The 25962-nt window shown below is 44.5% G+C and overlaps 1 protein-coding gene across 1 annotated transcript in view; it reads left to right on the forward strand.

Annotated features, from left to right (window-relative positions):
* Nucleotides 1–25962, forward strand: part of DNAH12 (dynein axonemal heavy chain 12) — a 105461-nt gene that overhangs the window by 11900 nt on the left and 67599 nt on the right. The window contains exons 13-36 of the mRNA XM_032966755.2: nucleotides 610–788; nucleotides 1650–1785; nucleotides 2228–2353; nucleotides 3612–3746; nucleotides 4132–4325; nucleotides 4937–5192; nucleotides 5612–5797; nucleotides 6487–6687; nucleotides 7694–7888; nucleotides 9186–9307; nucleotides 10156–10438; nucleotides 11602–11721; nucleotides 12843–12999; nucleotides 13175–13347; nucleotides 13760–13912; nucleotides 14524–14763; nucleotides 15479–15724; nucleotides 16217–16336; nucleotides 17584–17693; nucleotides 19348–19531; nucleotides 21162–21302; nucleotides 22576–22659; nucleotides 24517–24705; nucleotides 24847–24966. Coding sequence (XP_032822646.2) covers nucleotides 610–788; nucleotides 1650–1785; nucleotides 2228–2353; nucleotides 3612–3746; nucleotides 4132–4325; nucleotides 4937–5192; nucleotides 5612–5797; nucleotides 6487–6687; nucleotides 7694–7888; nucleotides 9186–9307; nucleotides 10156–10438; nucleotides 11602–11721; nucleotides 12843–12999; nucleotides 13175–13347; nucleotides 13760–13912; nucleotides 14524–14763; nucleotides 15479–15724; nucleotides 16217–16336; nucleotides 17584–17693; nucleotides 19348–19531; nucleotides 21162–21302; nucleotides 22576–22659; nucleotides 24517–24705; nucleotides 24847–24966 — 4050 coding nt within the window. The remainder of the gene's footprint in view (nucleotides 1–609; nucleotides 789–1649; nucleotides 1786–2227; nucleotides 2354–3611; nucleotides 3747–4131; nucleotides 4326–4936; nucleotides 5193–5611; nucleotides 5798–6486; nucleotides 6688–7693; nucleotides 7889–9185; nucleotides 9308–10155; nucleotides 10439–11601; nucleotides 11722–12842; nucleotides 13000–13174; nucleotides 13348–13759; nucleotides 13913–14523; nucleotides 14764–15478; nucleotides 15725–16216; nucleotides 16337–17583; nucleotides 17694–19347; nucleotides 19532–21161; nucleotides 21303–22575; nucleotides 22660–24516; nucleotides 24706–24846; nucleotides 24967–25962) is intronic.

Genomic DNA, 25962 nt, shown 5'->3' on the forward strand with positions numbered 1-25962 from the left:
AAAACCAAATAGCTCTTATTGTATAGAGTCATAGCTGGGCATTGTGTGCTGCCTGGCATGGGTTTAAATCTTCATGATTGAACTTATAAAGTGACTTTCAAGTGTGCCGCCATAGTTCTATCATGACGGAGTAACATGTTGCTTTAATATGTCACTGCAGAAAATCTATTTAAAGCGTTTTCTTCTCATTAACAACGTTTCTAAATTATATTAAACATCCTGGAACACACAACGTATGGGCATATCTACTAAAAAATAACTTTTTTCAAACTGTAATTCTTTTAAATGGGTAAATGTGTGCTGTTGGTATGTAGTGGAGTGGTGGATGGGTAGCACAGCAGGCGAATGCTCCACCATTGTCAGATCACTGGGCCAGTATCGCTATGAATCCCAGGCTACATAGAGTTAAACCACGGACTCAAGCTTTTAGAGTTTGTTGGTCTTGACCTCAGTCGATCATTGAGTATAAGGGGTGCTGGTGGAAGAGGCAAAGGGAGGCAACATGGTGATGGTGAGATTGAATATTGAATGCTAGTAGACAAGGATGGATCATCAATAAGGCAGTTAGTACCCTAATCCTCACCCAATATTCTGTTTCCGTGAGCGCAGCTGGTGGAAGAGTTCCGGGCGCTGGTGCGTGAACTTCAGGGCTTGCCCTCGGTGCTGCACTTCCCCATGGTGCGGCTAGTGTGCAGCGAGCTCAAACAGGGCTTGATGGACAAGGCGCGTGGCTTCATCAACCTGCTGCTGGATAAGCTACTCAACCAGCACCGCGCCCATAACGCAATGTATGGGCCCCAAAGACAAAGCTCTCCTGTATAGCCTGAACAGACTTTTGGGGCAAGTGCTGTTAGCGAGCATCTTTGAAGGCACATAAGGGAGTGGGTGGCCAGCTTCACGCCCAGCCACATTTGTCTCCCAAGTGGCGATGTTTATACACCGCACCAGGTACTCATTTGAGGCTGAGTCGATCTACGAGAGGCCCATGACCAGTTCAGATAATCATCACTAGTGTTGGCCATGAATGGGAATCGAACTCGGGTCGCTGGGTTTGGAGCTCGGCGTGCTAGCCATTGCGCCACCGCTCCCCAGTATGGCCAACTCACACATACTTTCTATGAAAGGTTGTATGTCCTGGGCTGCCCTATACAATATTAATATAATATGCAATTAATTATATAATATATTTTACGTAATTAAGGGGAGGAGTGTAGTGGTAAGCAAATCACGCAATGAACCCAGCGACCTTAGTTCGATTTTTAGTCACGGATAATATCAGTGGTGAGGGATATCTCCACCAGTCCTGGACTCCTGCCTTCATCAACCCACACGCACCAGTGTATTGAAGTTTTTATTTGTCAAATAACCCTCATGACCAACGAGTATGGGGAGACACTCATCTGGCAGTGTTTTGTATGTGCATCTACATATTTGTTGTATTTAGAAAAAAAGTATTTTATATCAAGGACTTTTCCTTTCAACCAAACTTACCTGCATATAAAAAGGTTAAGTGGTGTATGGATATCAGAGTTATAGGCAAGTATCATCAATGTGCCCAGAAAAACCCCTGTCAGCAGTGGCTTAATTTGTGAATGCGAGGGTGGCACTACTGTTTGCTGAGAAGTGGTGTGTGGGTTTCTCTTGTGCAGGATTTGCCAGGCGTTTGAGGTAATGCGGCAGCGCTGCCTCAAAGTGCCGGAGAACAGCGAGGAGATGATTGAGCTGGGCTCCTACGTGGACAACGCTCGCAGCAAGGGCATTGCGGACCTCAACGACAAGATTCAGGTGAATTGCAGCACTCAGTCTTAGAGAGTAATGCATTACTATCCACACACTACCATAGTCTGGTAATCCTATATTGTGACTTCCTTTTCAATGTGTGACCAGAGTAACCTTTCTGAGTATGTACCTGGTGATTGATTTTTAACCATTTTAAACGGGAATGTGTCAACATCTTGGTTAGTTTGCAAACAGCAACATATATGGAAGAAGTTACAATGATTTATTTATAATGTTTATGGTATCTTTGTCCTCACGGGCCTTATAGCACCACCATTCAATAATTATTAATTGTGCACGGTTCTAATTCTACTACTATTGCACAGTAACCCATTTGTCCTCACAGGCCTTAAAGCACCACCATTCAATAATTATTAATTGTGCACAGTTATAATTCTACTGCAACTGCAAAGTAACCCCGTATGCATCTGACTGCTGTGCTGTCCAGGAGTGCTACAGGCGGATGTCGTTCCTTCTTGATGTCCACATCCTGTCGCCAGAGGACATCGCCTTCAACTCCCAAGTGCTGTGCTGGCCCCGTGAGATCGCCCCTGCGTTTGACCGCAATGAGGAGGTAAGTTATTTTCTTCAGCAAGCGCGGTTTGTCTGAAGGGCTGCGATATACAAATAACAACAAGAACAACAACAGCCGCCATTCACCACTGAGGGGCAGTGATGTCACCATGGCGCTTGTGCCATGCTAGGTGTACTTTGAGTCCACGTGGCAGGAGGTCACGGAACAGACCCAGGTGACATAGTTTGACTGGCTGAGATGCCAGGCACAAAACACACATGGGCACATTCTTAGTGTTATAGTGGTGGGGATGTATCATAATTATGATCTCCAATGTGCGTGAACCTGCTGTGCAGTTACAATGTTGCATTATTGCTGCCGAAATGTAAAGTATCAAAGTGATCTACATCATTAGACCTCCTTTGCCAGTACCAAAATGTAATAATAGGGTTTTTCCCCTTTTTTTCTGGCAACAAAACTGAAACCTTTTTACAAGGATTCATGTCTGCATTAACCACAATACCTGCAGTCAAAATGAAAACAAAAAACATACTATGATAATATATGAATTGTCCTTGAAACTGATTTTGGCGTCATCTGGTCGAGCACCAATTGGATCTAGGCTAAAAAAAAGCCGTCCCTTGGTGTGGACCAATCAGTTTCAAGGACAATGCATATATTATCATAGTATGTTTTTTGTTTGCATTTTGACTGCAGGTATTGTGGTTAATGCAGACATGAATCCTTGTAAAAAGGTTTCAGTTTTGTTGCCAGAAAAAAGGGGAAAAACCCTATTATTATCAAAGTGATGTCGAGAAAAGAGTGCTGTATTGACTGCGAGGTGTGGTCGTGGATGCCTTTAATTTGGTGCGTGGGAGGTGGGGTTGGTGGATCACACATAAATCATGAGCTATGAAATGTTCATCTGCTGGGCTGTGATGTGGCCAGGACATGACAGAATAGTCAGTCAGCTAATAACTCATCTGTTTGGACCTTTGTTATCCTGTCCTTGGTGTGGGTTTTCTCTGTTCACTGAAGCACAATATTTTTCTATCCTCTACTTCTATACTCCCATGTTTACTCTCCCCACATCCACCAACCCGCATTACCGAGCATGGTGAAGTATGATAAAGCAACCCCAAAACCTGCATGGTGCGGGGAGGCCCTCGTACAGGGGGGGAATGGCAAATCGGTCTGTACATGCACATGATACTTACTCTGGCCTTGTTCTTTGATATTTAAAAAAAATGTCCTGTTGCTCTGTGTAGCAAGGACTTGACTGCTGTCCAAATTAACGTTGGAATGTCACTGTGTGCAGCTGATGGAGGTGGCTCAGCGCAAGGGCGAGTCGGAGCTGCTGGCTCGCAGGGAGCGCCTCCTGCTGGAGCTGGACAAGCTGTCACGGCGCGTCGACGGATTTGCCGAGTGCAGCGAGCTGGACATGATTGCACAGGTTCGGGTTCATAGCGGGGCTGGACGGATGCTCGCTCGCTCAGCTGCTGTCACCGCCGCCCCCTGTGCATCTCTCTGGTCGCGTGGTGCCGCGGTTGGACCGCTCAACTCACAGAATGGTCACGAGATCGAATTATCCCATTTTATTTTTGGGGTTGATAAATGAGTACCACTCTGAACCGGTGCTGGGCCTCCCCTAGGTCGACTCAGCCTAAAACGAGTACGGGGTGCAGTGCGTAAACATTGCCACTCAGGAGACAAAGAGTGTGGTACTGGCCACCCACCCTCGCGTGTGCCCTGCGGGCCTTCATAGGGGCTCGCTAACAGCACTTTCCCCATCAGTCTGTTTAGGCTATATGGGGATCTTTGTCTTTTTATGCATGCAGTATGTCAGCGACATGAGGATGATCGGCAAGCGGCTGCAGGACGCTGACGACACCATTACATTTATTAACAAGGAGGAGGTTCTCTACAAGTGGGAGCTGACTTCCTACCCAGAGGTGGATGCCATCAGGACGAAGCTCGACCCCTTCCAGAAGCTTTTTACCCTCATCCTGCGCTGGCAGCGAGCGGAGAAAAAGTGAGACGTCAGCCGGGTTCATGAGACACATTCTTGGCATTTGACACACAAGTGGTAATTTTATATTCATTCATTTATGCTCACACAATACACACTTTATGTGGTGGTGCTCACCTGTGGTTCAACAAAAACTAATGCCTGGTTGTGTTGCAGTTAGAGTCCAGAACTTGCAATCAGGAGGTTATGAGTTCAAATCCTGCTCTGTGATCGACTCAGTCCATCCTCTCTCTGGTGTGAATATAATTAGCACCAGCTGGTGAGCGGTCACTTGTTTTTTTCTCATGGTGTGGATTCTCCCTGCAGTAGGAATATGGAATGTTACCTGTGCTGAACATGAGGATGAGCAATGCCCCATGCTCATTTGATAGTCATTATTGACTTCCAGCCAAGTGGTACTAATTGTGTCTACCCTAAAGGGATGATTGTTAACAGAAGTGCCATCAGTCTCATACTTTTCAATCAGTGGGGTATCTCTAATCGAATCATCCTGTGTATATACATATTAGCAAAATCCAGAGATTTATCTTGACTCTTCTGGGTTTCATTCAACGCATCTATAAGGGCTGGCAAGTGCATCTCACGCTTGTGTCGTCGCCTGTTGCCCCACACAGGTGGATGGACGGCTCGTTCCTTGAGCTCAATGGTGAGACGATGGCCACGGAGTTGGAGGAGTTCTTTCGAGAGATGTACAAGCACCTCAAGTTCTTCCAGCAGCGGCAAAAGAAGGCAGAGCAGGAGCGTCAGCGAGACGCCCCGCGCAAGAAGCGCGGGGACAGTGCCGAGGCCGAGATGGAGGAGGCTCAGGAGCAGTCCGATCCGTCCGTGCAGATGTGCAGCAACGTGCTGGGGCATGTCAAGGAGTTTAAGGTGCCTGTGGGGCCCGGGGAGGGAGGCTGGTGGCTTAGGCTGGAGTTAACAAGTGCAGCTTTTATTAAGCGGTACAGCCGAGACACGGCAAAGCGTTGCTGCGTTTGCCGCATGTTGCAGATGTGTGTGGTTCGAGAACAGCAGTCGGCCTCTTGAATGCTAATACCGTGGAGGGTGCGCATCTCTGGACAACCATTTTTTATTTCTCACAAATTACCACTCTGTTTGCTCACTTCATTGAGGGAAGGTGGGCCAGGTCAACCCCTGGCCAGAAATTGCAGCCTTCCGATAGCGAGTCGAGCTCTTTGTCACAACAGCACCACCTGGCTGGCCTAAGTTACGCATTTCGTGTTTGTGTTGCTATTTATTGTGAATAAATGTTTGTAACTGTGCATTGTCGTGCCCACACACGCTTGCAGGAACACATCCCCTTGGTGTCTGTCCTGTGCAACCCGGGCATCAGGGATCGGCACTGGGTTCAGATGTCAGAGGTCGTTGAAAACGACATCACCCCTGATTCGGGCACCACCCTGCGCAAGGTCCTCAAGCAGAACCTGATCCCTTACCTCGACAAGTTTGAGCAAATCAGCGCGGCAGCAAGCAAGGTAAAGCATCCAGCGTTGCCACACAGAGCCACCTACGCGGTGCTAGCCCAGTGCTCTCATATGCTATTATTAGCCCCTAGAGGTGCAATTTCATGGTGAAAAGATGGGTGTTTGAGACTAGATTAATGTCTGGTACTCTCTTGGTAATAAATTTTAACACAACAACTAGAAAAAAATAAGTTGGCCTTTGAACATATTTGCACGCAGAGTATGCTTAGAATATTATGACAGTATAGGATAGGCAACATAGTGGTTTGCAATATAATTTGACAATAATATGTTTTAGATCTAATCAGGAAAAGGAAGGTATGATGAAGATGGGCAGATTATAGAATCTGGCATTTAATAATAATGCAATTTTTTACGTGCACAAATTTGCGGACGTAATGGCTGCAACTTATTGGCACCCATGGGTTGTCATATTAGGGGAATACCTAAATCCAGATGTTGATGTTGTTTCTCAAAGGATCTAGCAATAAGAAGCGATGACAAAGTTTAGTAGTATCACTGGCATTGCCCATTATGGGCTCTTATAAGTTTAATCCACTTGGCCACCTCATAAACACTTAATGACATTCTGTCAGACCCATTGCGCATCCTCATGTCTCTCTGGGTCTCTCAGTATTGAGGTAGAAGGGATGCTGATTTTAATTCTGTTGACCTGAACATGTGTGTGTGTGTGATGGTAGGAATACTCCCTGGAGAAGGCGCTGCACACAATGGTGGAGACCTGGGACACCATTGCGTTCACCACGCTGCAGTACCGCGAGACCGGCGTCTCCATCCTCTCGTCGGTCGACGAGATTCAGAGCACACTCGACGATCAGATCGTCAAGACACAGACCATGCGCGGCTCGGCCTTCATCAAGCCCTTTGAGATGGAGATCAAGGCAAGTTTCTACACAGAAAGAGTCAAGCGGAACAGCGATACATGAATGCTTAATCACCTGGTGTGGTGGTGGGAACAGCTCAAATGACTATTGGCTGGGCTGGATTTTGATGGACTACATAAACCGTTTTACAAGGGTTGGGGCGGTCAATTGTGTTCAGAGTACTACTGCGTAGATTGTCGTGGTTGTGCTGTAAAGCGCTTTGATCTGTTTTGGGGTTGTATTTGGGTTTTTATGTTGTACAGCTCCCTGCACTTGGAGCGGGAGCGAAATGTTAGACATCATGCTGACATGACTTGACCCGAGGTATATCAGAATCCGTGCTGTCAAGAGCTGTGTTTTACCTAGCTTTTCCTCTATAAAGCTACAAATGTATGGACATGAGGACAAATGTGCCTACTCTGACCAATCCACCCGGAATGCACCTGATCTCAGGATGAGAAAAATTGAGCCTGGATAGTGCTTGAATGGGCGACTACTATGCACAACCAGTTGTTATAGGCTATATGGCTACATGGTTGGCAGAAGGGGGTAGTGCAGAAAAATCCATCTTTGTACTGCACGTCTATGCTCCCACATCAATGATCCCTGCCTTTACCAACGTGCACTGACCAACGTTGTGAATCATGGTCAAATAATCACCACGATCCACACGATATGGGGAAGTCCTCATTTGGCAGTGGATTGACAAAAGGCTGTACATGCACATATACATACAAACGTACAAATATTTTATATATTGATACATCTCCAGTACTCATACATACAAACACATGTCTTTGTATATATACATGCATATGTACATACACAAAATAAATACAAATATGCATTTTAACAACAACAGCCACCATTCATCAACCAAGTGCCGGTGACATCACCACAGTGCTTGTGCCAGGCTAGATGCACTTTGAGCCCATGCTAAGTGTTGAAGACCCATTTCTTAAATATGCATGACACACGCACATCCGTAGTGATGCAGTTGCCTTTCACCTCTGTCGAGATGCAGGTGTGGGAGGAGCGCCTCGTCCGCATACAGGAGACGCTCGACGAGTGGCTCAAGGTGCAGGCGCAGTGGCTCTACCTGGAGCCCATCTTCTCGTCGCAGGACATCATGCAGCAGATGCCCGAGGAGGGCCGCCTCTTCCAGACGGTCGATCGCAACTGGAGGGAGGTCATGAAGTTCTGCACCAGAGACCCGAAGGTATGGGGCCTTGATATGGCCAGTGCCTGAAATATTCATCATCGTTGTCATGATGCCTCAAATGTTCGTCAACGATGTATTTATCAGTTATAAGGTCATGTTAGTTGCGAAGATGGTGAGTTTTGGTTTGTGCTATTGCACCGCTACTGATATGATCGCGTGAGTTTTAATGTTGTTAATCAGTTGTTTGATTAAACACTGACACTGTATCTCTAATATGCTGTTGTAATCGTCTACATCATTATCAGTAGTGGCACCAGCATCATTTTCCATAATTGGATAAATGGTCATTGTATGTTATGAAATGTTCAACTTTCTGGGTTGTGAGGTGGCTATGGAATGGCAGTAGAGCAAGGGGGATTTTTACCCATCTGTGTGGATTTTTAATATTGTCCCCTCACATATGTCGGTTTTACCCATGTTCTCTGGATTCATTCCACATGTGAAACATGCTTAGAAAATTAATTGGCTGCACATTCTAATGAAGGTCCTCATGCAAAAGTCTTGAGACTCAGTGAGGCTTTCATTAAAAAAAAATCTTTATGAGCTTATTTTCATGAATGTTCAAATTTAAATCAGGGATTGATGCAGCCTAATGCTGACTATACCCCACTATTCTGGTGTGGTATAGTCATCATTAGCAATGGGCAGTAAAGGCAGTCAAGTAAGCATGGCGATAATCCCACTACCCTGTTATGTGTATTTGCAGCCATAATACATCCTCGCAAAAAATATTTGTCCTATTCTTGGTTCTTTCGGTAAAGTCACGTAGAAGGGAAATAATAAAATAATAAAAAATAAAGCAATACAATTCCCACGACGTTTCATCAGGTGTCAAAAATATTGTCCTGACCACTTGTAAGGCTCGATTGTGCTCTTTGTACAATTTCTCTGTACTGTCCACACTATGAAGCTCATTAGTTTTCCGTAAATGAAATTTCCCCAACAGTCTAAAACACGAAACAGTACTCACTAACAGCACTTTCCATCTATTTATATTGTCTATTTGAGGGATGTACCCACTAACACCAATTACACACACTTTGGTGCATCACTCACAATTGGAAGGCTGAACGTTCAAGCCCCAACAGAGATTAATTCAACTCATCATCTCTCTGGAGTCAATAAAGTGATTATCGCTTTGTGGGCAGTCAACAGTGGTTGTCCTTAGTAGACATTGGCCACACCATGGGAACGTAGAATTTCCACCTCAATCTCCAAGGCAATCATAATGAAAACGTGACCCAGTTTTCTCAGCACCAGGTGGCTCAATGAGTCTCACTTGTGTTCCCTGCAGGTGCTGGTTGCCACCTCCATGACGGGCCTCCTAGAAAAGCTGCAGAACTGCAACGGCCTCCTGGATAAAATCATGAAGGGCCTCAATGCCTACCTGGAGAAGAAACGACTCTTTTTCCCAAGGTGCACACGCACACACATACATGTTTGGGATTTCCTGGCTACCTCTCAGACCCCAGTGGGTTTTACAGTATCACGTAACATGATGACCTCCGTGTCATGCACCTACTCTTTCTTCATCAGAACACTGGATTTTATGTATGCACTATCATGATTGGCCTCTACACCCAAACACAGGCATTATTATTAGTGTTTGAAGTCTATAAAAGAGCTGATGCTACAACAAAGAGTGAATGTTTAGTTTCACATCGTCTTGTTCATGTGTTATATGAAATATATACAAATTAGAAAAAAATCTAGAGAATATGCAGAGAAAATATACTCACTGAACCTGGATTATGTTGAGTACCACGTGTTTTAAGAAGAAAAAAAAGAGAATGCACTTTTCAAAGGAAAATTAAATAATTGAGTGGTTTGATATAACAGGCAAAATGCTGATATATATGTCATCTTTGCGCATTTCCCCGTTGTTGGTGATGGAGACATTGCCACATTTTCCCCAATAATTGGATGAAGAGGAATAACTTTTTCGAGGCGGGCACGAGAGATTTGGAACAGTGTACCAAACGCATTGCTTCTCAATGGCACAGTGTTAAAACAGCCCCACACCTTTTCCTTGATAGGCTTTCTATGTCAAGCCACTGATATTTCTATGGGTGATTGTTATCAATGATACCGGAATTTTTCGAAGAGAAGTTCGGAGAATTGTGTTCACTGGGAAGAACCTTTGTTTCCCCGGTGTGAGCCGGGCGCTGACACGTGGCGCGACGTGAACGCTGATCCATTGCCACCCATTGCTGTGACGTTTATATCACACCACGTGACACAATTGTTATTATTAATTCTTGCAGATTCTTCTTCTTGTCAAACGACGAGATGCTGGAGATCCTCTCGGAGACGAAGGACCCACTACGCGTGCAGCCGCACCTCAAGAAGTGCTTTGAGGGCATCGCACGCCTCGGCTTCCTGCCCAACCTGGACATCGGCGCCATGTTCAGCAGCGAGGGCGAGCGTGTCGAGCTGGTGGAGCGCGTGTCCACCAGTGAGGCGCGTGGCGCCGTGGAGAAGTGGCTGCTGCAGGTGGAAGATGTGATGCTGCGCAGCGTGCGCAACGTCATTGTCCGCGCGCGCACGGTAACGATCGACACCCGCCGAGCGATGCCCGTGTTTGTGTGCGCGTGTATGTATGTTGGGGAGCGGTAAGCAACGAACCCGGCGAGTTGAGTCCGATTGCCACTCACGGCCAACACCAGTGACGATTATCTGAACCGGTTCTGGAACTCCCCTGGGTCAACTCAGCCTCAAATGAGTACCTGGTGGGGTGTGTAAACATCGCCACTGGGTAGGCAAAGGTGGTCAAGCGTGGTGCTGGCTACGCACCCCCTCATGTACTGTACTGGCCTTCATAGGTGCTCGCTAACAGCACTTGCCTCAACAGTCGGTTAAGGTTATAAGGGGGATATTTGCCTTTGTATGTATGTATGTTGAACTTCTTTTGCATAGCGTACGTAGTCAATTAATAAGAGCTGCATCGCAAGTAACAACGCATTGCTTCAACTGGTATGTTGTGTGGTTTTAGTCTGATTTACATGAGATCGAAGTAACAACATTTAAACAGCTGATTAGGCTTACTTTGGAAAGCATACCATTTGATTTATATGGCCCTGCGAAGGTCAGAGTGGTGGGTTCAAAGATTCTCAGAAGGTCGAAGTGGCAATTTAAATAAGACATGTCACAGTTGTTTTTATTATAATGCATCCTCATGCTCAGGATACATAAATGGAATTGTGCATGTAAGATTAAATAATTTCCAGTGTATATACTATACTTTTACGTGATTGGTTTGTTGTATCCCTGAAGCTGCTTAAGGGTGAACATGCATGACAATGAATTGTCGCCCTGAATGCTGACAATTCAAGACACAGTCTGGTACACTGATCAGGACGTGATCAGATATTGATTAGGTCGTATTCTGATCTATGCTTTGTCATTTGTATCATCTGATTTAATTCCTCTCCCAACTGATCATGTACCCTTCTAATCGGATCACCAAATACAGGCACTGGTAATCCCATGTTGTGTGGTTTATACATGTCTGTAATATACCACTTTTGAAGCATGGTTGTAGATGACTGAATAATTAATTCATGGACAAATTTGCGATATGAATGAAGTGGTTTACGAATTTAATGATGATTGCCCAAGAAGGAGTGGCTCTGTGAATGATCTTGCCATCTTCTCCGTTGTCTTTACCATCGTGTGTGCAAATTTTACCATTACCCTGACTCCTGATACAGGCATACGCCAACACCCAAAGAAAAGACTGGGTCCGCGAGTGGCCAGGCCAAGTGGTCATCTGTGTCTCCCAGATGTTCTGGACAACGGAAGTGCATGAAGCCATCAAGGGTGGCCCGCAGGTGATTAACACCAACGTCATCTAGCTTATCATAAAAATGACAAGTTGAAGTCAAAGTGTCCCCCTGCTAAAATCAGCATTGGGGCAGCATTAATCTTAATTGGCAGCCCCAAGACATTGATAAAATTCTATATTTACAGGGCAGGAGCTAGTATTTCCACAAGTCTACCACTGTTGATGTCTCACAAAGTTGTAGCTAAGTAGTCAGCTAGCTGCTGCCGAGAAGAGGGTTTGCATGTATATTATGGCTCTATTTCTCATAGCCATTTGCTATTTTTCATGGGCAGTTCTGATAATATGTGGTGTGTTGGTTAGCGCACCGTGTTGCAATCCTGGTGACTCAGACCGACTCCTGGTTTAGATACACAGCATCAATTACAACTGTATCCTGGCCAGGTTTGAACTTTTCTTAAAGTAAATTCTTGGTGTGGTATGGTCATACTTAACACTGGGGAGATAAAGACAGCCAAGAAAGCTCAATAGTCGCCTCACTGTATTATTGGGTACAGTATTGGCCATAATGGGTGCTCACGAACAGCCTTTAGCCCCAAAGGTTTGTAAGGCTACATGGTCGTCATTTAGCATTGCCTCTACTGTCTACATTATAAAGCTAAATGTTTTTTTTTCCCGAACAGCACTTGCCCAAACATTGTATGATGTTAAATGGTGCTCACTAACAGCACTTAAAATCCTTTTGGGTGGCACTATAAATAGAGGACATCACTCACAATTGTAAGAGTGAGATTTCATATTCCGTTATCTATTTGGGATAAATAAAATATGCCCTACTTTAATGGAAGTTAATAGCAGTAAAATTTTTACTTAAAGCTTACGTGACTGCAGGAATTCGTACTTTTTTTACCTGAGGACGATTGCTTGTGTTGTGATCGAAACGTCATGATTTTTTAAAAATAATTTTTCTATCTACGTGACTTTACCGAAAGACCCAAAAGTATTAATTGCAGTTGTCCTCTGGAGAGAATGCTGCCTGCTATGGGAATGTGGAATTTCCATCACTGGCTTAGAACCACGAGTCGGGATAACATCTCATATTCACATATCAGCACGGGCATGGTACGACGAGGCTGAACGAGGTGTCCGTGTGTCGGTCTCTGTGAGCAGGGCCTGCGCGAATACAGCGAGCGGCTGCAGGATCAGCTGAAGGACATCGTGGAACTCGTGAGAGGAGACCTGTCCAAGCAGACGCGTGTCACGCTGGGCGCCCTGGTGACAATCGACGTGCACGCACGCGACGTCGTGTTCGACATGATTGACAAAGGTGCGAATCAATGACTCTATCGTGGGTATATAGTCAAGGTCAACGGGTCGGCAAGGTGAATTCCACCGATGCCACGACACCTTGACATGGCTTCCTGCTGCTTGATCTCAGCTAGTTTCTGGCAAACATAGCCCTAAATTGTGTTTTCGTCATCCCAACACCACTTGTCTCGCAGGGGTGTCGAATGAGACCGACTTTCAGTGGTTGGCGCAACTGCGTTACTACTGGGAGAGTGAGCAGGTGCGCGTACGCATTGTCAACTGCAACGTGAAGTACGCCTACGAATACCTGGGGAACTCGCCTCGCCTCGTCATCACACCGCTCACCGACCGCTGCTACCGCACCCTGGTGAGACAGCACTGCAGGCACTCAGCCACAAGCTGCTTGATTTTATTTTTACAGTAAATGAAAGTAAGAGACAAAGGTGCAACCCAGCAATTACTGCTGGTGGAAGGCCCTTAACCAGAGGGAGCTCTAGAGAGTCCCTGTCGATGCTAATTTGGTCTTCTTTTCCATACTGGCCAGACATATTTTAAAGCACTTTTTGTTTATATATATTTTATTGGGTGTTTAAATTGTCAGATGTAAAGCAGAATATGTAACCCAAAGATGCATACATAGACTGTGCGTCCTGGGCTGTTGAGTGTGAATTTCAATCATGGGAAAGACGATACATTGCATCTGATAGTAGCAGCATGTGGCCATTCTTTTAATTGTGTGAGTGTTCATGTGTCCGTGTATGTGCCGTGTTGCCCTGTAGGTTGGCGCATTCTATCTGAACCTCGGAGGAGCCCCAGAGGGTCCGGCCGGCACTGGCAAAACGGAGACCACGAAGGACCTGGCTAAGGCTCTGGCCGTGCAGTGTGTGGTGTTCAACTGCTCCGATGGGCTCGACTACCTGGCCATGAGCAAGGTGCCTCTCTGCCGATGGACGGATTAAAGAATACACAGTTCCAAACACAATCAACACTATTCTATTGCATTCAATAATATAGCCAGGCGGTGGTGAAGCACACCTTTAATCCTGCACTGTGGATGTAAGGGTTGGTGGATCACACATATGTTGTGAAACTCCCTTCCTGTGGGCATCGAGGTGCCATACCCTGGCTTCCCATCTGTATGGGATAGAGGGTTGCCCTCTCGCACATATGGGTTTTCTCCGGGTGCTCTGGTTTCCTTCCACATGTAAACACTCATTAATTGGCAAATAACACCTTAATATATAGAGGACCGCAGAGCTTGGGGGGGAATTTAGCACCGTTTGACCACCTAACTGCCTTTCCCACTTGCCTGTGGTACCTCGTATCTTTGAGCCTTTTTTCTCCTCTTTGAGAGCGAGCGAACGCATTACAAGTTGAAATTATTATTAATATTAATCCATGGTAATTATGCAGTTAGAATCTGTTTGCAGGATTCCCACTGTGAATTGCGTGCTCTGACTAGAGTGCTGTCTGTATAGACTATTTAAAGCAGCGGGCTTGAACGTGGGATGACCCTGCTGTGTGTAATCACTGTCCACCACAGTTCTTCAAGGGCCTGGCATCTTCGGGCGCATGGGCCTGCTTTGACGAGTTCAACCGCATTGAGCTGGAGGTGCTGTCCGTGGTGGCACAGCAGATTTTGTGTATCCAGCGCGCCATCCAGACCAAGATGGTGACCTTCGCCTTTGAGGGCACAGAGCTGGTGCTCAACCCCAACTGCTTTGTGGCTATAACCATGAACCCAGGCTATGCTGGCCGTTCGGAGCTGCCTGACAACCTTAAGGTAGCTGACCTCTAAAGTAATTTGTCAATATGTCTTCATAGTCAGACAAGCTCTTCCCTGCTGGTGGTGCTGAGCCAGTTATGAAGGCTTGTATTTTTATAGCGCAACCACAACCAACGTCCAACAGATTAGTAAATGACAGAGAGATACTGGACTGTGTTGACTACTGAATGGGATTTTGACTTAATGGTTGTCTTATGTAGATACTTGTGTCCACTATATCAATATGTAATTTACACCGTTAACTCAAGGTCACTATGTTGAACAGTACTGCACTGCACTCGTTTGAAGAGAAAGTGGTTTAACTTTGGAAGTTGCGCATAGGTTTAGCAATTAGACCACAAACGCTGTGGATAGTGCTGGACTCACAATTTTAAGCTTATGAGTCACTATCACATTCTGGGTTTGACTCCTCCCGAGGTTAATAAAATCTAAAATATAACTTTCTAGAAAGTCAACAGTGGTTGTCCTCTGGAAAGCCTGACCCTAACCATGGAAATGAAGAATTTCTACAACTGCCCCAGAGCTGCCAATAGAGACAAGCACTGGCCACCTATTAGCCCATTGGGATCCACCGACCCTTTCCTCAAACGTTGGATTCCACATTTTTACCTTCATGTCCGACTACGTACTTTTGTTTGAGTATTGAGCCTTCATTTGCAACACACTGCTGTGGTGAAGATGCTCATCCCCACCGCGACCCTCTTGCCACCAGGTGCTGTTCCGCACAGTGGCCATGATGGTGCCGAACTATGCTCTGATCGCGGAGATCTCGCTCTACTCGTACGGATTTCTCAACGCCAAGCCGCTGTCGGTGAAGATCGTCATGACGTACCGCCTGTGCTCGGAGCAGCTGTCCTCGCAGTTCCACTACGACTACGGCATGCGCGCGGTCAAGGCGGTGCTCATAGCGGCCGGCAATCTCAAGCTCAAATTCCCGAACGAGAACGAGGACATTCTGGTGAGAGCTCGCTAGAATGAAGGTGCCCTAGCGGAATGTTCACGGGAGATGTGACCACAAACAATTGAGTAATACATTTTCACATTTATCTGAGCAATGTCCATCAATCGCAAAGTAGCAATTAAAAGATGATTGTTTAGATAGGGCGGCGAAATGGCCAAGTGGCAACGTGGTCGCCGCTCGTTGCTGTGGTTCACGGTTCAAATCCAGCAGCTGCCCTGATTAATACTGCGTGTCTATTAACCATAACAATATGCTCCGTCTGCTTCACATGGAAGTTAAAGATCCCGTGACTTAATTTGCAAGAGTAGGTCACTGTGTGCTGGTGTCATTGTCCAAATATGTCTAATTTGGACAATCACCTGCACATTACTCATTTGGAAGATCGTTATTATTTCATCAGATGCTAACAGTTAAGATAAATTCTGCTGTAAGGGTGCTGGTCGATTATTTGCATATGCAAGAGCCAAACTATTGTGCTGTGTCCTGTAGTTGCTGCGATCTATCAAGGATGTGAACGAGCCCAAGTTCCTGTCGCACGACATCCCGCTCTTCAATGGCATCACGAGTGACCTCTTCCCTGGCATTACCCTTCCAGCTGCTGACTACACGGTACTGGACATATAATTCTTGTGTCAGAAGAACCATGAGGATTAATACGTCTAAATTATCTTTTTTATTCAGCCAGATAGCACTTACCTCTAGTTCAACAACCACCACTTACCTCTAGTTGAACATCACTCCACACTAAATTTTATTGTTAATGCTATAAAAATCAACCTCTATTCGATTACCGTACATCTCTAATTTAATTATCACCATATTCTTTATCCCACACTCGTTATACTAATAATGGTAAAAAAGCTTATATTGACGAAACATTTGTATAAAAGTCACTCAAAGGTCTTATAATATGCATGCCCTTTCCACATCTGCCAGTCAGATAGCTTTACCTAAGTAGATTATTCAACCACTGACTGCAAATTCTTCTCATGAACCATGTTATGTTTGAAACTTCTTCATGAAAAGTAATATTTTGAGGCATAACTTAAACCAGTTATTTGCAGTGCATGATATAACTTGCAAGAGAAGATGGTTCCATACTGTTAGAACAAATTACACAAAAGCGTTTTCATCAGTACCAGACACACAGGTTGACAGGACTGACAGTATATGGACACTTTGTCATGTCTGACTTATGACACTAATATTCTGTTATATCGCAAACCACAGTACGACAAATTAGTTTGCTGTTCAAAGGAGCATGGGGAAGTACTCACCTCCGGTTTACGGTCTTGAGGCAGTGGTGTAAGTTTCACCTTCCTGTGGTGGGACAGCGATGTGGCTCAGCGGTAGCGCGCCCGCCGCTTGATGCAGGGCCTCACGGTTCGAATCCAGCGGCTGTGCTGATAATTATGATCGGTAATTATATTCATATTGTGCTTTATCTGCTTCAGGGGTCCACATTTTAAAATTCGAAAATGACATCGCAAATTCTTCAATTGGCATGATACGTATCAAACAACGCCCCCAACTAACAGGCAATTTCTGCAGGTCACTCTGGGAAATAACACGATCCTGTTTTCTTGAGTTGGTTAAACAAAATTAACTGGAGGAAGAATTTACACCATAGGACAACCACTTGATTTCCCACACAGTGGTAGAAATTTTATTAGGGGCAGTTGAGAGTAGTGCATTGAAATCAATTGTTATTCTGTATTTCAATGTTCCCAAATCTGCTCTCCCTACCTTCACCAAACCACACTTACCAGCGTGGTGAAATATGGTAAAATAATCCCCACGACCCACACTGCTTGGGGTCCTAATCTAGCTGCTGCTGCTGCTCTAATTGATTTCAGCTGTTCCTCGAGGCTGCAAGAGAGTGCTGTAGCCGGCACAACGTGCAGCCCGTCAAGGTGTTCCTGGACAAACTCATCCAGACCTACGAGATGATGATCGTGCGGCACGGGTGAGCGACGCCACAGTAACGATCCATGTGCACTCACACACCAAGCCATGTTCAGTCTTTAGCAGTGTGCATGGCATGCAATACCTGGTGACAATTGCAGTGTTGGGAGCTACGAAATGTATTGAAGATTTTGTATAATCTAGCCAAGTGTGTTCTTACTTAAATGTACATTAAGCAGTGCTCATCTGAAAAGACAGTCCCACGTTACTTGTGGAAATTACAGGACAGAAGTTTCCATTAAAGCACGAACTAATATTGACATGTTCAGGAGTAGTGTTATTCATGTGGCACTGTGGCAGAGCACTTGCCTCATATTTGATAGTTCATGTGTTCAGATTTTGATGAGTGAGCTCAAAGCCATCATTCTTATGGGGTCAATAAAATAGGTACAGTACCATTTTGTGGGAAGTCATCAGCTCTCATGCTATGGAGAAATTGCCCCTGCCATAGGAATGAGGATTTTTTACAACCAACTCAGCAGAACTGATTATAGTTAGCACCAGTAGTTATAGTAATTGTATGTTCTCCCCCTGTTCTGCATGGGTTTCCTCCGGGGGTCTCTCGGGTTCCAACCATACCTAAATAAACATGTCCCTCTTGGTAAAACTCACGATGTAACACAATTTTTGTTCCTGGGTACTAAGTGTTATTTTTGAATTGCTGATGCCTAAAAAGTATAGAAAATGGATATTATTACCCACAAACTTTGCTTTTGTTACCAGGACTTCATGTGAACGAAAGACACAAATGCACACCACGTTTTCTCATTGAAAATAGGTACATTTCAAAATATCACCGTCCTGGTCACAAAAGCAAAGTTTGTGGGGAATAATAGCCATTTTCTGTACTTTTGAGGCATGAGCAATTAGGAAATAACACTTACTACTCAGGAACAATTGTTTTGTTACACCGTGAAATTACCCACAAATTACACACAAAGCAAGCATTGCCCCTTGCTGGCAGACCAATGCTCATCGCTGAGCCAGGTATTGTCACCTTGCGCTGCACTGGGGACCGCTGACAATAGGGGGCTCTGCGCTCCAAACACTTTGTTGTTTTCATCTGCTTTGGTTCTTTCGGTAAAGTCACGTAGAATGAGAATAAATTAATAAAATAAAATAACACGATAAAATTCTCACGACGTTTCGGCCACAACACAAGTGGCCTTCTTCAGGTGAAAGGAACAGACCTGTCGGGACGACAGAGATTCAATGAATGTTAAGCGGTTAAATTTCGATTTAAAGCTTTCGTGACTGCAAGGATTCATCTTCTTTGGTTCTTTCGATAGAGTCACGTAGAATGAGAATAGAATAATAAATTAATAAAATAAAATAACACAATAAAATTCTCACGACGTTTCGGCTACAACACAATTGTCCTTCTTCAGGTGAAAGGAACAGACCTGTCGGGACGACAGAGCTTCAATGAACGTTGTTAAGCGGTTAAATTTCGATTTAAAGCTTTTGTGACTTTGTTGTTTGACATATAGAGTGCGATATAAATGCAAGTCCATTCATTAATTCAATATATCGTTAGAGTTAGAATCAATTTTAATCATTAAATTGACAGCTCGTTATCCATGCCTGGTACGAGCAATGGCAAGTGGTAAGGTTACCATGGAAATTCCTGGTGACAATGTTTCTGCTTTTCCTAGCTTCATGTTGGTTGGGGAGCCGTTTGCCGGCAAGACCAAGGTGCTGCAGGTGCTGGCGGACACGCTGACGCTGATGAGCGAGCGTGGCCAGGGTGGCGAGGAGCGTGTGCAGTTGCGCACCGTCAACCCCAAGGCCATCACCATGGGCCAGCTGTTTGGCCAGTTTGACCCCGTGTCACATGAGGTGACGCCAGCACCCGCCTCTCCTCGAGCGTTTGTGAATTTCTATGAATATGCCCACGTTTCTTATGCAGTCTCTCTGCAGCTTTCCATACATATGTTGGCAAACACTCTTGTCTCTCCCGACCTCCTGTTATTAACCTCTGCTTCATGGCTTTTTACTCTATAAACCTGCCGAGCTTTCTTATCAATTCTTCACGTGGCCTCCATACTCAAGTGTCTACTTACCATATTCTTTAGGTCTTTCGGTAAAGTCACGTAGCACAAAACATTTTACAAAAAACTACGACGCTTCGATCGCAACACGAGCAATCGTCATCAGGAGAAAAAGAGCGGGAAAGCTGCTGAGGCAGGCTGTTTTTTAAGGTTTGAAATGGGTCTAGCCCAAGGGTCATAAACGAAGTGGGTGGGGCCAGTGATGTTAAAGTGAGAAATTTGCATGTCAATGTAAGATCGGAGAGCTACCTCCACGACGAGGGCGCGGAGGTAGCCATGGTATTGTGAGAGATTAGCATGTCAATGTAAGATCGCAGAGCCACCGCCACATTGAGGACACGAGCGACAGTGGCTGTGTTAGTGTGAGACATTTAACCTGTTAATGTAAAATCAGAGAGTTGAAAATAACTACTAACATCGGAAGGTAGGATGTAAACATTACAGCTAGTTATGACTTCCAATGATTTCTCAGTTTGTACCCATCTTCTCGGTTTAAATTGTGTCTATATATCTGGATGGCTTTATGAACGAATCTTTGTTGATAGCCAGTGGGTTTGCAGAGTACCTTTGTCTTGGAGAAATCAATTTCGTGAGCCCACCGCATTAAAACAATCATCAGCCATGGCCGAGCTACCTCGGCGTGGAGGTACCCTCCGATTATACATTGACATGCAAATTTCTCACCTTAACATCACTCGCCCCTCCCACTTCGTTTATGACCCTTGGGCTACACCAACTTCAAACCTTTAAAACAGCCTGCCTCAACAGCTTTCCAGCTCTTTTTTCTCCCGATGACAATTGCTTGTGTTGCGATCGAAACGTCGTAGTTTTTTGTAAAAAATATTGTTCTACGTGACTTTACCGAAAGACCCAAAGAATATCAACTCCTGCAGTCACGAAAGCTGTAAGTCAAGATTTGTCTACTTACCCTTATGAATAGGCTTTATACGATTTACGATATAACCGATCAAAATTGATTGTTACACCTCTGATACAAGCATTGAATAATCTCCATAAGAATTGATTGTTTATTATTTGTGCAAATAATTCCAGTCATAGGGTGAATGGTTACACAAATACTGCCTACCTTTCAATGCAATTCCAATATGTGTTGAACACTCCCTTCTATATTTGGGTTTCTCTTCACTGTTTTCTGTCCACCATTTGTGCCACCCTTCTGGACTGGTAACATGAGTTCCACTTTGTGAATAATGAACTGTGGTTGTCCGATGGAGAGACTCAGAATCATAATATTTCAGAATATTTATTTATACTGGAGACTGGCCCCCAACCTTTGGAATGGGACATTTCCAAAAATGCTGCCACCAGAGATGGGTGATGCCCCCACTGCTTGTTTTGACATAGTAACACTGTGACTTTGAGTGTTTGTGTTTCCTTTCCACTCCTTGCCATTGCAGTGGACAGACGGAATAGTGGCCAACACGTTCCGCGAGTTTGCGTCGTCAGACACGCCGGATCGCAAGTGGGTGGTGTTTGACGGTCCCATCGACACGCTGTGGATTGAGAGCATGAACACGGTGCTCGACGACAACAAGAAGGTAGTTAAAGTAGCGGTTGGGATCGGCCTAGCCTATCATATCTCAAGGTCTGATCAAATAAGTACTTCTTTGTGGGTCATCAACCGCGGTTATCCTCTGAAGAGAAAGGCCCCAACCGTGTGATTGTGGAATTTGCACGATTGGCACATGGCCTCCAATGGACATGAACATCATCTTGTTTCTCCTTTGCAAAAGCATACGTGTTCATTTGACCTTGAACAACATGGGGCCGTTCTTCCTTATGCCGTCACCAGATTTGACTGGTAGATTTGCAGCTGCTTGATTTAGTGGCCACTACGTTTTTGGTCTATGCACCAGTGATATCTGTGGGTAATTAATACGAAAAAATTAAAGTTCAGGAAGAAAGTAGATGTTAAAAATCTTCACACACTGCCAAGAGGAGATTATGCATAATACGTCTTTACTGGAATTCTGCATTTGACAATGAGCTGCAATAATCACATGTTGATATCGCATTAGTTTCTCCTTCATTGTAAATATTCCACAATCTACTTTGTAAGTGTGTCCCAATGTATGATAACATGACCATGATGTGTTTATACAAATAACATAGTGAAAGGGATTGTTTAATCACTGCATGGAATACTGTATTCGTTGCACTATGGGTCTTTCTTTCAGTTTATTCTTACACAGTAAAATGCAACCACTTCTCCGTTTTTTTTCACTGAGTTTCATCACCAAGGTTTAGCTTGTTAAACAAATGGAACGGTGTATCCTGGTTGGTATGGGCAGCCACTCGCTTACAGTGGAGCAGCCATGCACAGTGTGAGGTCCAAGAAGCTGAAAACAATGAAATACATTTCAGTTAATCAGGCAAACTGTTTTTTTTTGCTAAGGCCCCGTTATGCCATCTGACCCAAACAATAAAAATATAACAAAAATAACAAGATGTCTTAACAAACATAGCCACAATAAAAATGGAATACGTGGGATTAATAAGATAACAAAGAACTGTCTGTTTTACCAAATAAAAATAATCTAACAATTGATCCATAAATATATAGGCCTTCTGGACTAATATTTTCCAGAAGCAACACACCAGGTTGCCTATAACACCAGGAATGTTTAATGCTTGTGAATATTAGCACTGTTCACACTGCCCTGCTCCACTTATCAACATTTACACTTGTCAGAAGTTATTATAATGTAAGCAAAAAGCAAACCATTGATTTGTAAAAACTTTCAGTGACAGATGCAAAATTCACTAGGCTTATGCAGTGACTGACGTAACTGTATGTGGTTGTGTCTGCAGCTGTGTCTCATGAGTGGAGAGATCATTCAGATGTCACAACCAATGAGCCTCATCTTTGAGGCCATGGACCTCTCACAAGCCTCTGTAAGTCCATTTCCCACTCAAATCAAATAGTATTCATCCATTCATTCATCACGCAACGTCAGCGAAGGACCGTTGCGCCAAACGTGTGACCCCTTGTGACAGCATTCGCATCGACTGTTTTTACTGTCATACACCGGAGTCTCGAGTGATTTGTTTGATCCACGTTTCACGGGGTGACCACAGAGGTGGCACCATTCTTTAGAAGGTGGCAGTCCACTTCAAACATCAACCGCCGACTGAAGTGCGCAATTCGCTGGCGTTTCCGCATGAAGATGAGTAACGTGTCCACAAAGTGACAGCCATGTCCCTCAAACTGAGCTCTCGATCGCGCATAGACCTGTCGTAGATGCAATAATGACATTTCTGATAAAGTCGAACCATCAGACGCCAAGAAGAGCATTTGTATTTATATACAGTGATACCTCGGTATACGTTGTTAATTCGTTCCAGAAGGTAGGACTTATAACGAAATGTCGTATACCAAACGATTTTTTCCCATAAGAATTAAAGGGAAAGGAAATAATCCGTTCCAGAGTATAGGAAATTATATTTTATATGGCATATTATACATTAATGGGGTTGTATTCAATAATTTAGACACTACTTATTACTAAAATGCATGCATACATTAAAATAAATGCATACATAAATTGAAATAAAAATAAAATTTAACATCACTTTAGCTTGCTGAGAGGAGTTGATAGCCTCCGAGGATGGTGGTGAGGAAGGGGAGGAGGAGATGTTCTTTTTTGGAAGGAGAGTCCCCTGCCATTCAAACTTCAGGAAGCTGAAATTCTGGGTTTTTTTCTCTTTCTCTTTTCTGTCTTTTTTCTTGACTTAGACCTGGTTGAGGCTCACCAGGTTTGAGTTTTACTAAAAACCTGTCCATTGAAGTTTGTTTTTGCCTTCTTAAAAGAATGTTCCTGAAGTGTGACATTGTCTGGTCATTCCACACAGTACTGTTACTTCTTGTTAGAGCTTTATTGGGGTGGTATTTTTCTGCAAAACTTTGCACTTCCATCCATTTTGCACACATTTCTTTAATAAGCGAAGTAGGGGCTTCCTCTATCTCCTCCTCCTTGCCAAAAAAACACGTGAAAATTCACAGAGAGTTATAGCAAGGGTTGTGCACTGAACGAGATCTACTGTACAGGCAGACTGAGGAGCAGCGCTTTGTTTCAGTCGTGAACGGGGTCTACGCGGGTACGCGCTTACTCATCCCGACCCATACAAGTTCTAGCGTTCTAGCAAGCGCGTCCTATCCCAAGCAAGACGTCGTATCCCAATACATTTTTTTCTGTCAAAACACGACGTATACCAAATTCGACGTATTCCAAAGCGGTCGTATACCGAGGTATGACTGTACTTGATTTGCCAGTTTCCATAGCTTTATTTTTTCCAATCTGTTAAGTGAAAATCCTTTGTGTTCAATATTTTGATGTCGACATAAAACCACATTACATTACAGATCGGGCATGTATTTGTGTAATACTGCATTAGATGTAACATTACAGTTGTGTTTCTATATCTAGCTGGGTGGTACTGTATACAGAGCTCCTTTGGTTTCTGAGTGGGTGTTGACTCAGTCCATAAATCCTCAAGCCAGTAGTGGGAATTCTATATTCCCATTGCAAGACACATTCCCTACAAAGAACATCCACCATTCATCTCTAACAAAATCGTGCTAACTTTATAGACCCTGGAAACCTGAAGGGCGGAGTTGATCTCTGACCGAGATTTAATCTTGCGATCCTTTGACTTTGAGCCGCACGCTCTAACCACGGTGCCACCTGGCCTGATGAGACACAGAGCACAGTAATTGGTGAAATCATTGCACGGGATGTATGTTTGTCTCAGCCGGCGACCGTGAGTCGGTGCGGCATGATCTACATGGAGCCGTCGCAGCTGGGCTGGCAGCCGCTGGTGCAGTCGTGGCTTGGCACCCTTCCGCCAACCCTGCAGCAGGAGGACAACAGGGACCTGCTGCAGGAGCTCTTCACCTGGCTGGTGGCGCCCTCCCTGCGAATGGTCCGCAAGCAATGCAAGGTGTGTCCCTCTCAGGACATTCATGAAAAAGAGTTGAGACTCAGCGAGGCTTTCACAAAGGCACTCATCGTGTCTGTAGATTGTAGATTGTCTGGGCTTTGGTGAGGAAGTGGAAGAACAAAACCGCTTTCTTCTGTGCAGGAGCTGGTGCAGACGTCGGATGGGAACCTGGTGGTGTCCCTCACGCGCCTCTTTGAGATGCTGCTGTGTGGCCTGCTCGGTCAGGAGCCGGACAGCAAGAACGTGCGCGTGTGGATAATGGTGCGTGCCACCGGACGTGCCGGCTCAGCAAGGACGCCTGTCTCTCTTTGCGCATACCAAAAATATCCCCTAATGCGTAACATTTGTATTTTGCCTCAAAGGCCTGTGGGTTAGTGTTGAAGCTTTGTTAGTATTGAGAATGCCAAAAGGCAAACTGCACAAAGGTAATGTAAATATTTAAGCATTAATAGCTTGGGTTGAGCAGTTATATCTAACACTGGTGAGACAAGGCCATAACGGAGGTTGCCTAGTGTAGGCCAATTAGTTTAAAAGACAATGCATACGGTATTATCAAAGCATCTTCTTTGGTTCTTTCGGTTAACTCACGTAGAATGAGAATAAAATAATAAATTAATAAAATAAAATAACACAATAAAATTCTCACGACGTTTCGGCCACAACACAAGTGGCCTTCTTCAGGTGAAAGGAACAGACCTGTCGGGACGACAGAACCAAAGAAGATGAATCCTTGCAGTCATGAAAGCTTTAAATCGAAATTATCAAAGCATGTTTGTTTGCATGATTTACCACAAGAATGTTTGGTTCATGCAGACTTGATGCCTTGCAATAGTTGTCTATGTGGTGTATGAACATCTTAACACATATATTATTGACGGAAAGGGTAAAGCCTATTCTTTTTCATCATATTGATACTGGTAAAAATGGTCCATGTTAATGTTGAAACTTTGGGTTAGTGCTGAGGCTCTGGATTAGTGTTGCAGCTTCATTTTGTAGACACCTCACTTTGTAGTTGTGGGGTGTAGTAATATTGTGTATCTATGAGTCAGAAGGAATATGTTTTCCCTGATACCCACTTGGATGCGCTGCTATCCACAAGATCCTTGTTGTTGGCTTAATACACGTACACAATTGTGCCCCAGTGACATCACCAAAGAACGCTATTCCAATGCACCTGAAAGTTGCATTTTCATGCATGCAAATAGCATTTATTCTCTTCAATAAAGCTTCAAACACAGAATATCCTGGGACATGCGG

Source organism: Petromyzon marinus, chromosome 36, assembly GCF_048934315.1.
Source record: "Petromyzon marinus isolate PM22_M1 ecotype Great Lakes invasive population chromosome 36, UKy_Petmar_22M1.pri1.0, whole genome shotgun sequence".
Lineage (NCBI taxonomy): Eukaryota > Metazoa > Chordata > Hyperoartia > Petromyzontiformes > Petromyzontidae > Petromyzon > Petromyzon marinus.